At 42.0% G+C, this 16,959-nt stretch overlaps 2 protein-coding genes across 6 annotated transcripts in view; one reads left to right on the top strand and one right to left on the bottom strand.

The window, feature by feature from the left end:
- The window catches only part of dlg1 (discs large 1), a 284,731-nt gene that overhangs the window by 246,124 nt on the left and 21,648 nt on the right, over positions 1-16,959 (bottom strand). For 4 of the 5 annotated variants that reach the window (XM_043416416.1, XM_043416419.1, XM_043416413.1 and 1 more), the window contains one exon: positions 193-324. In XM_043416416.1, the coding sequence (XP_043272351.1) occupies positions 193-324 (132 nt within the window). Of the gene's footprint in view, positions 1-192; positions 325-7,286; positions 7,548-16,959 lie in introns of those variants that run through there. The other variant, XM_043416418.1, reaches the window with a different exon arrangement.
- On the top strand, positions 12,405-15,137 carry LOC122409126 (facilitated trehalose transporter Tret1-like). Its single transcript, XM_043416429.1, has 2 exons — positions 12,405-12,823; positions 12,921-15,137. Exons 1-2 carry the CDS (start codon positions 12,757-12,759, stop codon positions 14,288-14,290), a joined length of 1,437 nt encoding a protein of 478 aa, XP_043272364.1. The 5' UTR covers positions 12,405-12,756; the 3' UTR covers positions 14,291-15,137.

The raw sequence follows: 16,959 nt of genomic DNA, 5'->3' as shown, positions 1-16,959 counted from the left end.
GTATAATTGATGTATAATTGATTTAGTAAATTCTGCCTGATCAAATAGTTGATTTTCTTCATTTCAATTGTTGGCACGAAAAACTTTTTTTTTATGTATTCCTAGTTTTCGGATGCATTAACTAATGAAATCTTCAATCGATGTCGAACACCATTAAAAAAGCATGTTTGGTCTTGAGGGAATGGAGCTTACCTAGGAGTGCCTGGAAAAGTCTGCTCTTGAAGATTCTAATGACCCTCTCGATGGCTAGTCGAAGCTGCTTGTCCTGGGGCCTTGTAAGTTTCGCATGGTAGTCCTCCAGTAATTCGAGAGCCCTATGAGCTTCTGCAAACACAACAACGACACGATTGCTTATTTTGATCAAGATGTTTCCTTAAATAGATTATACGTAGCAATTGAATAATATTGCACAGAGTGAAAGAAAATTCGATTGCCCTGTAATTTCCAATAGTCGGTTGGAAGACGGTTACCGTGGATAAAGAGGTAAAAAAATGTCTTGAATGGCAATGGGACGAAAGACTGCTCAGCCTTCGTTGTACGTGTCTGGCGAAGAGCGCTGGGACTTTATCGAATTCCCCTCCAGTGAACAGAGCGAAAGAGAGCTGAAACCTTCGAGTACTCGAAGTACTCGCGAAGAATCAGGTTTTCTCAATTCAGAAAGAAAATCATAATTTGTTCACCGCGGTCTCTTACCGATGGATCGGTGGAGACAAGAAAGCTCCACGAAATCCGTTCAGAGGACTTTACTTGCTAATGAAAATAAAAAAAAATACACGAAACTAGAGAGAAAGAGACATTTGACATAGACGCTGCAGCGGCAAAAGAGTCCGAGTTACTTTTCTAGTTGATTATATATTACGACAGAGGCGCTCGGGGTCGAATTGGCATACACGATCAGATGGGAGTGAGAGTCCGAAACTATCGCGCGACTGCGTACAAAATGTGCGGCTGGCTAGGTAAAGCTCGTTCTAAAGTTACTTTGCAATTTTTTAAATTGCATTTCTCCACCGAGGAAATTCACAGGCGAATCAGTTTTACTCCACATCTCAACCGCAGCGGAAACGTTATGAGTAAACAAGTTCATAAATACGTAATTTATTATTCATATAATTCTCCAGATATTCTACCGTACAACCGTCTCCCTTCACATTTCAGAATGGCTATTTTCCACTCGCCGAGTATTCGTTGCCAAATTCGTGGATGACCGAAAATTATGATGGTTAGGAAAGCAAGAGAATCTTGACTTTAAGTGACACCGAAGTTTACAACATCGGAGTCTAACAAAATGAACGAAAATAACATTTGTAATTCACTGATTTTTTATTTCATGGGGTATCGGTGCGGGTTAAAAAACTACGAATTGCAAATTCGGCAGGGAACGAGATTGGAGAATTACTGGAATTATTGGAGGCTTTTTTAGATCATTTCGTTGAACTCCAACGTTGCAGCGTCATTGACCTTTAGCTAATTTTATGAAAGAATCGTCCGTGCGGTGGCCAATGCCCAACCGTATAGAGCTGTAATTATCGCTACGTAGAAGAGGGGGATTACAAGAGAGATAAAGGATGAATCGTGCATCAACGTATCAACGAATTATTCACCGACATTCGTCGACGTATAGGACAATGGCAGCAACGATGTTGCGAAGATCGATGACAAAATCAACAAAAATTCGAATTCAATGTCGATTATGGTGAAGAAGAGTTATGTAAGAACTCCAAAAGGAATCTATCTACGTGTATATCCAGTCACGCAAGGCTTCATATCTTGCAGTTCGCTCGAAACAACATTTCCAAAAGTACAAAGATACTCTCAAGTAGATTCAAATCCAAGTGCAAAGATGCTTTCGAGGAGATTTAAGCAAAAGTTTCTGGAATAAAACGGAAATGATGAAGAATAAAAAAAACGAATGGGAGAATCGAAGACGAAAGAAGTCATTCGCCATTACATAGAGCGAATGGGGCTGCGTTGTTCATTTTAAATTGTTCTCCCATTTTCGCTTTAGCTGCGTTATAGGAATGAAAATAATAAATATATGTATTTTCAGCGTGATACCGTCGTAAGTACGTTGAGCCACGATGGGAAGAATAAGATGCAGCTATCGCACAGCGATGGGTCGGTGAATAAGTTTTTAGAGAGAGAGAGAGAGAGAAAGAGCGATAAACGTAGCTGCGCGAGCTAGGAAGCTAAAGAGAACGACGCGAGAATGTCTTTCGCGTGGGAGCACCTTCTGAACAAATAATGGCGATTGCATCGGTTTCGTAACAACGCGGATCCAGCTACCCATGTGGCATGCTACGTCAGGAAAATGGCTTCCCTCGCACTTTTTTCTCCTCTTTTCTATCCTACCAGACTCTCCGTCGTATTCACTATCTCGTCATTCTGTGCATCGTTCCTATCGGCCTCCATCCGATTCTCATATACGCGCACAGGCCAAGAAACTTTTTTCCCAAGCGGTTCTTTCACCACTCTCCGGCGCCCCCTTCTATCTTCGCCGTATAGAAACAGCTAGTGTCATTTCACGGCTCCGTCTCACCATTTTACCCTCACACTCTTCGCTCTCTTTCTGCCCATTTCGTGTTCATTTCTCTATCCCTGCTGCATGCTATCTCCCGCCCAGCGCGACAACTCCCTCGCTCTCCCATCTTTCCTTTTTTAATTCTACTTTCCACGTTTCATTGCTCGGTAAGCTTCGCTTACGGTGACTTGATCCACCGCACTCTTCCCCGCCGCGCTCTTATTCGGGCTTACGGACGCGTGCTTTTTTCAACCAGCGCGCAAACTCGACAGACATCCGACCAGGGTTACTTACATCTACGATTCCCGTCCTCAATGCGTGGACCAAGGGCCGAATCCGCTCTCAACTATTTCCGGTAGACATAAGCTCTCTCCCTCTTTCTCTCTCGTCTCTTAACTTAGTACGAGCTATATGCGAGGTGCCCCGAAGACAATTTACTTTCGCATTCATTAAGGGCCTCGTTTCTGCTAATAGCCTCAAAAAACGCCACGTAGCCGTGTATGTGTATTCTCGAGGGCAAGAAAATACGTTTAGCGAAACAAAATTATCGAAACTCAAGCACGTATATCGCGGGCTCGAACGTGCACGAGAACGAGGTCAGCACACAGATATTAGAAATTCCGCAGCCTTGTTGCCGGTATTAATCATATAAAAAGTGCACGAAAAATACAGATGGGCTTTATTTTTTTTTTTTTTTAATTTTTATTTTTTCTGAAAGAAGTTGATTCGACGAGACTCCTTCGATAAGAGGGAACAGAAAACACTTTTTAGTGTGGAGGAATAAAAAACTAATTCACTGTCGACATGTTCCCATGGGAATTCACATCGGAATGAATGAATGCAGTCGAGTGAAAGTAAGCCGGAAATAGTAGGGAAAAAGCGAATGAATTGAGAAAAACTTGGGGACATGAATGTTGCAGTTTTTATTCAGTTACAATTCAATTCATCGGGTCTTATCGATATTTTTATTGATTCCATGGAATAGAAGCAATTTACCAAGGGAAGGAAAATAGAAACTCCCTCTTACGAGTCAAACGTGCGTTTTACGTTGGAGAAGCCAATGACTAAAATCCATTTTCAACCCCGCCAGCTGGGCGTTTAGCCAATCCAATTCTAAGCCCGTACGGTTTAAAGTTTTGCCACGTAAATCATCAATTACTCCATTCTCACCGTCTTAATTTTTCGTCTTCGTGACACAATGGAGTTACACTGAATTCGAATCGTTGACACGAGTTTTTCCCGCACGATATGACGCTATGCTTGAGGAATAAAAGCGCAAATAGATTGCAAATTTCTTGCTGCAGTTCTTCGTTAATCGTTCAAACAATTTTATTGGACCGGTAAAGAGATAGACAAATAAAAAACGCAAAGGTCGAAACTTTGAAAGTGACGCGCCAGATTCTCGAGGCAAAAACTCGTTTGCCAAAGAACGGGAGCGGGGAAGGTCGGAACTTGGCATCTTGGCCAGAATTCAAACGTCTTCACCGAGAGCTCTAGCAGCCTCGAAACATCATACGGCAAATTTCTTTTTAAGACATCAAGTGTGTACGAGGAGAATGAAACTTATGACGCTGAAGTTTCCAAAGAAACGAACGAAAAAAAAAAGCAATTTGTAATTCTACAATTTTTCTCCCTCATTTTCAATTCGTAGTTATTCAACTTCCACGTGTCACGTGTTTTATTTCGAAAATGAAAATAACAATGTGTTTCAATGAGACTTGACTTGAAATACGCGAGACTAGTAATTACTTGGAACTTGGAACGCGTTTGCCTCACTCTCCATTGTTGCTCTGAATCACGTCACAGGGGTTCAGAAAAACGCTGCCCCTGAATATTCTTCAATTGAAAGCATTGAGCATTGCCGAGAAGCTTCGCTTCACTTCCACCCTCGAAGCGATTCCACAAAGGGATGCACAGCACGCGTTTCCAGAGTTTAGGTACCGCTTCGCGTAACGGATCTTCTTTGTCCTTGTCCCTTAATTCCTCCGCTCGCTCTCGTTCGTCGTACGCATACTATCAAGCCAACATATAGCACACTTTGAAAGGTATGCCATGGTAGTTGGTTGAAAAAAATAACAATTCGCATTCGTTGGTTTTGATCGTTGTGTTTTGACCGGAAGAAAGCCTCTCAAATGTTCCGCAATGAAAGTTGCTTTGGTGGGAATTGGCCCTATACTTTGCGAGCAATTTTATTTGCAAAGCTCCCAATGCTCCTCCGGAGATTTCCTCATTCGATAATAGCAACGAAAAAGTTGGGGGAGCATCCCTATGTATCGAAGGGTGAATTATGTTGATCTCTGACAGTGATGCGGTGGCGTATGATAAAAAGTTAAATGGAAGCTCCTCGGTGATGGAAAGTCAAACTTAAGCGACGCCTAAATTGCGTGACTGTTCACGGTTATTTTTCATCAGCTTTGTCGGAAACGATGCTCGAGCGGAGCGAGTACCAGAAACAGAGAAAGAGATTCATTTTATTTATGCCCAGGGAGACCCATGGGACAAACGAAATTTAAAAATAAAAATATAACAATGAGAAGAAAAAAATATAAGTATTTTAAAACATAGCTTAAAACGAACGTACTAGCAAAAATAAACTAATAAAATAACGGCAAAATGGATAATGTAAATGAACGCAAAAATAATGGCGCAGAGAGAAAGAGAGATATTATGACGCTGGAGTCCAACTAAATGATGTAAAAAAAGCCTCAAATAATTCCAATAATTCTCAAATTTCGTTTCCTGCCGAATTTGCAATTCGCAGTTTTTCAACCTGCCTCAATACTTCGTGAAATAAAAAATTGGTTAATTACAAATATTTTTTTCCTTCGTTTCGTTGGACTCCAACGTTGCAAACTTCAGCGTCGTGATATATTGATTTATTGATTGGATATATTTATGCCCTAGCAGAGTTTTGGGGCACATAGCAAAGAAATTACAGATAATGTAAGACAAAGAGAATATACGTAGCAACTTATGAAAAGAGAAAAGAGTGAGTTGGACAAGCGTTGTCCAATAGAAGAGTAGAATAAGGATACTTATGACTAATTAATATTAATAGTATTAATAGTATTGATCAAGTAACTTTCGACAGCCTTAAGGAGGGGGTTGCTACGTTCGTCAAAATGATATGAAATTGATCAAATTTGGTGATAAGGTTCTTCAACATCAAGTGCGAAGACACAATTTTTTTCAAAATTTTCTTCTGCTTAGTTATCGAGTAATTACGCATTAAAGCAGATTTCTTATGCCCGGAATGTATGGAAATGCAATGCTTATACACGTGAACTTTAGTGATTAATTACTCGATAACTGTACAGAAGAAAAATCTTAAAAAATTTGTATTGTCAAATTTGGCACTAAAGAATATGTTCACTAAATTTTATTAAATTCTTATCATTTTGAAATTTTTAATGTATTTAACATGGTTTAGCATGGCAACATTGTATCGTCGCTGGCCACCCTCCTTAATCCATCTAGCGAAAGAAGAGACAATGCTAAGGCACTGGACCAAGTAACCGTAGCGGAGAAGTTTAAGTAACAACCAATTGCGCAAAGGAAAAAATAATAAGATACAGATGTATGTGCGATTAATGAGAATTAACGAAGATGTCACGAGCCAGAGAGAGAGAGAGAGAGAGAGAGAGAGAGAGAGAGAGAGAGAGAGAGAGAGAGAGAGAGAGAGAAAATAATATTATCGGGGTTCAGCAATAATGATGCGTCAGGTCATAAAATATGAGTGAAGAGAGATTGGCACGATCTCGACGTGGATACTCGTATGTGCATTTCGGTACCAACTCGTTGATCAGAACCAACAAAGATACTATGCACAGATAATCTCAAGAAATCTACGTACGATATACGTTAATGATATACCAAAACTTCGATTCATCTCCCGAGAGCATATGCCAAAGTCGGGGTTTAACGTTGATAAAGGCTAAAGGAGAATTGGCATCAATGCAACTGTCTCCAGAAGGTCTTATAAATAATTCAACGAGTCCTAACGAGCATCGCATAATATGTGTGCGAAGCTTCGTGGCTTACATATGGCCCTTCAGACTTTAACTTCATTTTCGTCATTCTCATCGCCGGAATCGCCGACAAAACATGTTGCTCCACGAAAGAGCAATTTGATGTCTTGCAGAAGAAGAAAAGGAAGGAACAATTATATTGCGACTCGATTCCGATGCGCTATCGGAAAACAATCTTTCAATGATGTCGGTTAAATTTCTATACTCGGACGACCCGACGGTCATCAATATAGCGCTATAAAAGTATCGAATCAGGGTTCCAGCTCGAAGTCGATCCTCGATGTTTTTTGTCGTTTTTTCCACCACCCACGTAAACGCGCGCGCTTGCGCGCGCATACACGCACACACGGACTAAGAATATTAAATAAAAATTCGAATTCTGGTGCCAGCCTTCGGTTGTATCCCAGAAGTCAGCCTCTGGTCATGCCTCGTATATGTCTAGGAAGAGTAAAAGAGCCGAAAGACGATGTTTCACACTCGTCCCCCTCGTACGAGGGGCCGACCACTCGTATAACTTCCATCCCATTTACTTTCATCATAAATCATCGTTGCAAAGTTTTTTCCATCACGAATAAATTCGATTTAATTTCGACCCAAAAACTAGGTCCCTATGCGATGATTCAATCTCGCAAGCAGAAGGCAAATAGTTCCTCGTTCACAGTTACAGTTTCGAGACCGCTTACAGGTTGAAAAGCCTTTAAATCGGTTAGGTCAGAATTTACGTTACAAATGAAACTTACGATATTTTTCAAGATATAGAACCGTCGGTAAATAACAGCACATGCCGTTGTCGGCGTAAACGTGGGCGTACATAACTGCCGATCGTTATAATAAGTATATCCCCAAATTTCGTCGTGTTCGATAGCATTGGTGCGACAGGGTAGCATGATCCCTCGAGACGTAAATTATCCGGTGTCAGTTTCAGCGGTAGGCAGCAGCAGCCTCGAGCTCGCGAGGTTCTTTCGACGCTGGAAAATCATTTTACTGGATCCGCGTACTCGACGTCAAACCAATTTGTAAACCAATGAGATTCCATGGGGTGTTCGCACCTCTGGCCACACATCCGAAACAACCGAGTTGTTCAGTCACCGTCAACGTTCCACACTCCGCATCCCGTTCTTATTTCAACGTCACGAATACGTACCGATTATTATTGCAATAACTCGTACTATTTGTACGCAGTACACCAGGCGGGGGAGCAAGAGCCATGTGCGTATTGCAACTATTCATTTAGCGAAAACGCACTTATATTTTATACGATGAATTTGTATCATGAAATAATCCACGATGAACGAAATAACCGATGAATAAATTTGACTCTCGATTTATACGGATGCCCTCACATCCGATATTTAATACGAAAAGACAAAAATTATAAGCAAATTGTGAAGAATATTGTTGTGGAAAGAACTGAGCCGTTTTCAGTACTTCCCTAATTCCAGAATCTTTCGAAAAAATTCTATAGAGTAAGACAAGGACCGAATTTGAAACTTTGAACAACGTTTTTTCCTCGGCTCGTCAGTCGAGCTATTTTCAAAGCATTATCGATAGGAAGCATGCGAAAATTGATACGCGACGTCAACACATGCGGCGCACGCCTTCATATATCCCGCACGTAATATTAACAACCCTCGTACATAAAAAGTCAACAAAAAAATCTTTTTCCCTTCAATTTGCTTCTGCCGATAATTTATTCTCACCGATTCGCAAGTCTATCATAAATTCTAACGCGTACAAACATAATGATAGAATTCGCGAACACGGTATTGAGTGCACCCAGATAGTGCGGAGGCTGCAACGGCTATTGCTTTTTTTTCCACTCTTCAAAAACGTACTCGTCATTATTATTAACTTATAAAATGAAAACTAATGCTCATTATGAAAGAGAAGAAGATTCCATCGGCCTCGTCATTATGGCCTGCTCATTTAGCCGCGGAAAACACGTCTCTGTGGATCTGCGTTCTCCGTATATCTCTCTCTCCCCCCACCCCCCATCGCCCCACTCTTCTTTTATTCCCCCTTTTTCGAATTAGTTCCATCAGAGTTCAGTTTCTCCTCTTGACAGTGTCGCACAAAACCGTTCGTCGTGACTCGTGCACGCGCGCTAAAGTATTTAGCACGATCCGATGACCGGTCAAATGTAATAACACAAAAATATGTACACAAAAAAGACACACTATTTGATAGAAATTTATGGAGGAGAAGCGGGAGCGGGAGAAGCAGATAAACGTAACAACCGCACTGGGCGGCTCGAACTCGCTGACTGTCGACGTCGCTAACCCCTTTTCACCCTCACGAGCCACCGGCAGCAGCAGCAGCAGCAGCAGCAGCATCCCTGACCCCCGCAGCAGCACCGGCAGCACATGACGCTGCTCCCTCCATCGAGACACCCCCCTACCCTCTCCCCGCCATCCTCTGTCATACATTATACAAGTACATCGCTGGAACCACCATCGCCTCCGGGCATTACGAATCCTCTCGCTCTTCCGCCTACTCCTTCCACGCTCTCTTTCTCTCTGTTGCTCATTCCCTGACTCGCATTAAAATATTTTCATCTTCCTTTAGACAAATGAAAAATCCCAATGCCTCGGTGGTCTCGGTAAAAAGTAGTGACCGTCGACAAACATTTACGCCCTTATTACGGAGTAAACTTTTTTTGGAAAGTGACCGATCTTGGGCGATTTGTGGAAAAGGAACCGATCAGTTTTCATTAATAATTTCTTCCTTTTTTCAAGTAATGTATTTGCACTTGGGTGTTGACTGTCCCGTACCCCATAGAGATTTCTGGCCGCCGCGCATCTGTTGGACGGAAAAAGTAGGCTCCTCAGCCAGAATCGTCGATGAGTTAGCCCTGAACTTCAATTTTATCTTCCGAATAATTGAACTTTTCTCTACTGAGATGAGGTATATAGACAAAACATAAAATATAAATTGGAATGAGAAAAAAAGCGAGAAAGAGTCAGATGTTGATCAATTTCCGTCAACCGGTGAACTCTGACGTCCGTACTTGTCCCGGTAGACCGGAAATTCGACTCCCTCGCTTCTCCAGAGAGTTTATGCCATTCACGAACTTGGCCTTCGCGGCACTCAGCCTCCATGTATGAAATTCAAAGTTCTACGTCGTGTCTCAAAAGTGGGACATTCCAATTCTGCGAAGCCGTACGAAATCGCCCTCGAATTTTGACATTGATGAATTTTTCATTAATTACAAATGAAAAATATAACTGTCGAATGCAAACCCGCATCCGTAGCCCACGGAGGAAAATCGATCGGTCATGAAAGAAAGAAATGCCCGAAAAATCGCCCGTACGCGGAATTTCATGGCCCTGTTAGCGTCTAGCGGTTCGGCCACCCTATATTTATAATCCTGTCCTAATTATATACGTCGCTTTCAAAGTGCGTGTCGTACGACACCTCGAGAAGCTGGGTCCAGTCTCGCTCGACCTCACCTCGAAATTTTCCATTTGAAATTCTTCGACACCGCTGACCGAGCTCCTTCGCAACTGTCGAACGGTGTCGGAGAAGCTTACTTTTAAATTAGCAGCTATCACACTCTCTCGATGTCGAGATGTACCGACTGAGCCATGCTCTTTAAGCTTTACGAACAGATTGTTCGTACCGAAGCGCATCTCCTCCCTTGCTGTGGATAAAACAGGCCTTATTTTCTCTGCACTTTCTCTGTAGCAAAGATTTCCTCTATCGCTAGCTAGTCCGTGAGAACACAATCTTTGTCATTATTTTTATCGAATCGGCGATTGTTCAAACTTTAGATTTATCCGGAACTCTTTTATTCTCTTTTGATTTTAATTTATTCACGCTATCTTGAGGGATGCTCGAAAAGGTTAGAGCCTTTGAGCCGGTAACGTCTACTACTGTACAAATTCAATGAAAATTCCGTGTAAGATGAAAAAGACTGAAGGTCGATTGGATATCTCGGGAATTCTCTCAGACATGAATTGGACATCGAGCAGGCTACTTGCTTTGCACCTTGAGCGCGACGCTTCCGCTTTTCAACATCGCTCGCGAGATCTTTATTCATCGTGCTCTCCGTCCTCTCTTCCACGCTCATTGTCCACCCGTGGAAAAGATACTACTCGGCAAAAGAGCTCAAAGGTTTTACAGAGATTAAAATCTCCGAGGCGTAAATGGACCGACCGGGAAGGCGCTCGGACGGATTAATCATTGAATTTCTATTCGACGCTCGATCAATGCTGGACAAAACGAAGTTCTCTGCGAGTAGTACAAAAATTAAGGATTTTCCCATTTGATTATTAATCCCTTCCTATCAACTGGCTTTGTGTCAAAAATCAATAAAATCTTTTCTTTCACGATTCAATCGTCAATTTCTTTCTCTCCGCATGTACAATCCATTCGCTTTGTGATAATTCTCGTTATTCTTTTGCGAACGGAATGGAACGAAAAGCTTGAATGACTCGATGATTCGTTTGCTTATTTTTGTAAAGCCTAACAAGATTTCCTTCGTCTCATCGAGCCGGCATGCAAGCCGGGAATAATGTGGGATTCTTTTTTATGTTCGCACCGTTATAATGAGAAATATTGATGCACTGAAAACAGAATTTTGGTTATTCAACCATTAATTATTCAGTATTGGCAGTTCTCAAGCCACGCAGTTGAGATGTACAGATCTTTGATTGTATCTTGACAAAATGGCTCGAAAAAACACTTTGTTGCTTCAACTATCGATACTTGGTCGATTTCTCAGGATATTTGATCAGCCTACTAAGCTTTTATGTCTCCAAATATTCCGATTTAAATTATTCATGATATTGAAACAATGAAAAAAATGATGGTTCTTGGTTCCATAAATTGATCCGGATGATCGAACGAATGTGAAGTGAGGAGTGTCTCGCTGCATCAACAACTGGATAGTCCTATAAATGGCAGTGTGTGAGGGACGTCGAAGTCGCGATGTAAGTATGGCCGTCCAATGCGGTTCGATGTTGTTAAATATTGGATTTTCGGGTACGCCGAGCTCAAATAATCGGGGATGATGCCTCCAGGCTGCCACAATTACGGAGACGACGATGAAGAATGAGCGCACGCGGGGGACAAGATACGCCTTGACCATCAGGTTTACAGCGTATACGTATTGAACGGATTTCATCGGTCCTTCCTATATTGTGTGCCAACAACGATGCCTCTCTTGACTCCCTTGCGATGTTTGATCGATGAGAATTCTCTCCCGGATTTGACTCTTTCTTCTTTTATCGTCGGTAGGCTAATGCTGTTGCGCGATAAAACAACGTTTCGAGTTATTACAGCCATATAAGAGCGTCTACGAGCGTCGTTCGCGGGCGTGCTCGTTATTGTTCGTTGAGAGTCGCAGGCAAATTGTAAAAAGCTTGCAAATCTCTTCGTTCGAGACGCCGACAAGAAACTTCTAATAATCATCGTAATAAAAAAAATTGTAACATCCAGCGCGGTTCATAAAAATATTGCAGTCTTTGTCGCTGTCTCGCGCGGACAAAACCGCGCAGATAATTTATGTTCCATTGTACCGAAGATAAACTTGAAATTGAAATGACTTTTTTCCTGCAAGGCGTACGATTTTTCGTCTGCCCATGACAACCGTGCATGCGTAACGTTCCGCATTTTATCTAGCTATCCAAACACGCCGAGTGCTTTCCGTACGAGTCGCTCCGTAAATCATACCTGTTTACCTAACGAAAGGGGTGGAAAAACGGTGGAGCATTAATCCAAACGAGTAATTACCAACGTCGCACTTTGATTTTCAGTCGACGAGCTATATTGTATACGAATGAATAAACACATCAGCGGTGAGATGGAACGCCAACGGGAGCTCACGATTCGACGAACGCACAGTCGAACATCAGCGTTGCAGCGACTACGCCATTTATTTTTGTTGCAAAATAAAATAGCGAGAAACGCAACGAGATGCGTGCCTCCGAACGGACCGTTAATAAATAATCGATCGCTAATTCCAACACAATTTTGGTTGTTCGCAAATCTGACAGATTTAAGATCGCAGGGCGGTTATCGCATTTGTGTATTGATGAGAAAACGCGTGACGTGGCGGCCGTGAAAACAAAATGTACGAGTTGGCGATTTGACCGGTCGCGGTGGTACGTTCCACGGCAGAAATACCGTGACTCCAAGCCTCTCATTTTCTACCGGCGAAAGCCCCAAACTTGTGCCCTGCAATAAGTGATTGAATCAATTGATTCCCAAATGCTCGTTCATTCGGAAGGAGTGAGGACCGCGAAGATGTGGCCTCAATGGCTCGCCGCTGTCGAAGGTTCGTGTATCGAATGGAAAGAAAAAAACTCAAGAAAAATCGACGGGGGCAGCAGCGAATGATTGGGTAACGGTCTGAAAACCTTGTAAATTTTCAGTTTCTTTATTGTCGATCCTCGTGGGCTTGGTCAGTGGATGGACATCTCCGTATCTGGCGAAATTGACGAGATCGGAGACGGAGGGACTGGTAGTAACGGCGGAGGAGGCATCGTGGATCGCAGCGATTCTTAGCTTCGGAAGAATAGGAGGTGCCGTGGCAGGAGCCTTGATGGTCGATTATTGTGGAACGAAGGTCGCGGTTCTTTGCACCGGTATACCTCACGCTCTGGGCTGGCTATTGTTCCTCGTCCCTAGCTCCATCTGGTTCATCCACGTATCGAGAATTCTCGGTGGTTTTGGAATCGGCATGTACTTCAGTACGTTTCCTCTTTATATGGGGGAAATATCGAGTCCGAAGATCCGTGGCGCCTTGATATCGCTCATAACTCAGGGAATGCCGTTGGGTGTCTTACTTGGCAACGTAGTCGGGGCTTATACGCCAATATGGATATTTTCCTGCATCAGTCTGGTTCCTAACGTCGCGTTTCTCATGCTTTTTGCCGCATTGCCGGACTCGCCGCACTATCTCATACTCCGAGACCGCGACGAAGAAGCCAAGAAATCCTTGGAATGGTACAATCGCGGTGTCGATGTTGCACCGGAATTACAATCATTGCGGGAATTTATTCACCACCGAAAATCCACCGGCGCGAGCGGAAGGCAAAAAATCGGCAAATTATTGTCACCGGATAATCGAAGAGCGCTGATTCTCGTCAGTATCGTGTTCATCTTCATTCAGCTGAGCGGCCTTTGGACAACGTCGTTTTATATGGAGATCATACTGAGCAAGGCGGGCGTAACCGTGGTCGATCCTTCACTCGTCGTTATCGTCGTAGGTCTTCTCGGCATAGTGTTCGGTTGGGCTTCCATGTATGCAAACGACAAATGCGGAAGGAAGATAATGCTGGCCTCCTCGTGCCTCGGTATTACATTGTCTTACCTTCTACTCGGTTTGGATTATCAATTGCTCGGGATGAATTATCACTCGGATATTCTGAACCAGTGCTTACCGATAATCGCTGTTGTGACATTTCAATGCTCCCTTTGTATCGGGGTTACACCAGTTCCTGCTACGTTGATGAGCGAAATGTTTTCACCCGACGTCAAAAGCACCGCAACCTGTATAGTCAATCTGTGCTCCTCTATCTTTGCTTTCATCGTGAGCAAAACTTATCAGACCATGATCGATCTAACTTCCGAGCAATACGTCTTCTGGCTTTACGGTTCGCTCAATTTTTGCCTTGTCGTCTACACCCTCATCTACATTCCTGAAACTAAGGGCAAGAGTCTCGTCGAAATTCAAGAAATAATGAGGTCAAAGAATAAAGAGAGACTTAGGGGAACGAAAAAAAATCAAACTGATAAATAAGACGAGCAGGAAGGGGGACAAAGTGAGCTAAAGGCTGTCTCGTTTTTTATCTTTTTCTATTCTATCGGTTCACGCAGACACATTATGGTGACAAAAACATTTTTTTTTTTCAATCGTTTAAACACACGTACAGCCAAGTTGGATGAATTACAAATTTTGTCAAAAAAATAAAACATTTTTCTTTACATTTTTTTTCTTCTCCTTGCCCGAATTAACTATCTTACATTTTGAGCACGTAATAATACTTTTTAAATTTGACCTCACTTCATACGACGCCGTTCATTCCTCCAGGATTGTAATGACCGAAAGTTCAATCTTGTTATAACAGAAAATAAAAATTTTCAAGAAAAATATAGGTTTTTACTCAAAATGAAAATGTACGATTTGATGGAAATATCATTCGATCGAATATTCAGTATTAATTCGAACGAAGATCGAATCCACTGCCCGTCATGCCAAATCAGATCGTAATCTTGAGTTCATCGTTCCAAAATAAATTTTGTAGAATTCTGCATTCATCGAGTGTCGGGAAAATCTATTTTCTCCGATATTACCATACTCGTGTCTCCCATATTCTCAATATCACGAATAAACACGATTTTTGGGCTTCTAGAAATGATTTGAATCGGCTAAAGATAATGAACTGGAACGAGCGATGACACCGCAAGAGCGCGGTCAGAGGTGTCCTCAGGGAAAAAAAATACTCCCAAAAAATGTGACGCGATGCGTCATATAATTGTATTTTACTTTAATACCGCGGACTCAAATATACAAGCGCTTTGAGAGATTTATTTGCTTAATACATTCGCGAGATATTATTTTTTCCACGTAAATAATTTCCAATATTTACGAGCATGAATTATGATACAAGGATAATAAATGAGACGAAAAACTCATGAGAAATGACTGGATAAGAATTTATAGAGCAAATTAAACATGTGAACAAATGTTATTCAACTGATGTCTCTTTTTATAAAAACTTCAACGAGCCTCATTCCCGGAGAAAAAAGCAAGGTAAACCTCTACATTTTTAGAAGTTAGTACACGACGCAAAGTTTATTTCATTTCAACCAATGAAGCGCAGAAATCTCACTGAGCAATAATTTTGAAAATATGTTCAGCAATATTGCGATTATTAAAATTCCTTTATCGCTTTAGTCAATGTTATACTTCGAAGTGTCGCGATATCCCGATTGAAACGACGCTGTATATGTTCTTCAGAAACGACTTTATGAACATGGACGAAAAGACGTCTCGAGTGACACAGCACATTCGCACGCTTATGCGTATTTTCGACTGATGTACCGCTGATAACGGTATTTCCCATTTGATTTATTGTTGCGTTATCTAACGGCAAATATTGCGACCATTTTCATTTGTATGAACGAATGAAAAACAGTTTACAAGTTGAACGGTGAAATTCAGTTAGCCGGCACGGTAGCAGCTTGATGCCAAGCATATAATATCAGAGTCAATTAGTGAACGTGATTGTTGGCTGCTAACAGAATAAATCAATATCACTGTTATAGTGAAAACAACGAACCAGAAGAGTCGAATCGTCGAATCACGAGGGAAGAAGAACAACAATGACGAGCCGATCAAGAATTCGTACGGATAGATATCTCCATAAATAACGTGGGAATATGCCTCCGACAAAAGGTTGAGCAAGTGATGCGGAAACGGTAAACTTTTCTCTTTGCCTCTCTCTCCTTCCCATATCTTGGGGCGGCTTGTAAAAATGCATGCGGGCTCCCACCTAATTCTCTAGAGTACCCACATAAGAAGACAGAAGAATATTTGCACTGGGGAAATGAGCTGCGGAAAACAGGCAGAAGCGAAGAACCACGAGAGAGTACTCAATTCCAGCACCAACCAGAAATCCCTGGCTCGAACTGATTCCATCTCTGTATAGATAATTATATATATGTAGATGTATAGGAGACGACGCGGGAGCTACGTCTACCACCTGAAACCCGACTCGTCAATTTCGCTGCAAGAGCTTCGGATAGTACCAGTCTTTCCCATCTCGGAAAGTTCCGTCAATCGTGATTACTTCATTTTATACATCTTGATTGTTTTTCTGACGGCGCTCTCATTACTAAGATAAGGAAGACAAGAAGTAATTTTTTTTAAAAAAACTGCATTCACCGCAATGAGAAATTGAACGCATTTTTACACACTGACTGTGTGGCAAGTGAAAAATATTTTGAAACGTTTCGATATTCCGGAGATGGTTAATTTCCCAAATATCGGCGGAACTTAGGATTTTTTAGATCTTCTTCCTTTGAAATATATTTCTCGCAATAATTCATATTAAAAAATCAAAAAGCGCTATGTCCCAAAATCGATTGCAGGGGTATCAGGTTTTTCCGAAAAACCTTTGCAAGCTTGACCTGCGTCACGGAGCAATCACACGGACATACGAGGGCCAACGTTCTGGGGGAATAATTACCGTGACTTTTTATGTAATTAACGAATTCCATTCAAGGCCCCACTCAGCACGGTAAGCCACAACAATTCGCGGCAGCTCTTCAGGAACTACGAACAAACACTTGAAAGAGGGTACGGTGGAAAAAAAACGGGAAAAAAGAGATTAAAAGAGAAAAAGCTGGACCGAAGAGATGGCAACAACGTAACTAGCATATGATGCGGTAACGGTGAAAAAGTTG

The sequence above is a fragment of the Venturia canescens genome, chromosome 4 (assembly GCF_019457755.1).
Source record: "Venturia canescens isolate UGA chromosome 4, ASM1945775v1, whole genome shotgun sequence".
In the NCBI taxonomy this organism is placed as follows: Eukaryota; Metazoa; Arthropoda; class Insecta; order Hymenoptera; family Ichneumonidae; genus Venturia; species Venturia canescens.
This window is presented reverse-complemented; position numbering and strand designations above follow the sequence as displayed.

What these genes read in the sequence shown, in the direction of transcription:
- LOC122409126 (XM_043416429.1), top strand. Translation starts at nt 12,757, where the DNA reads ATGCTCGTTCATTCGGAAGGAGTGAGGACCGCGAAGATGTGGCCTCAA. An exon ending in ATGGCTCGCCGCTGTCGAAG is followed by an intron (nt 12,824 to 12,920) that starts GTTCGTGTATCG and finishes GTAAATTTTCAG; the next exon opens with TTTCTTTATTGTCGATCCTC.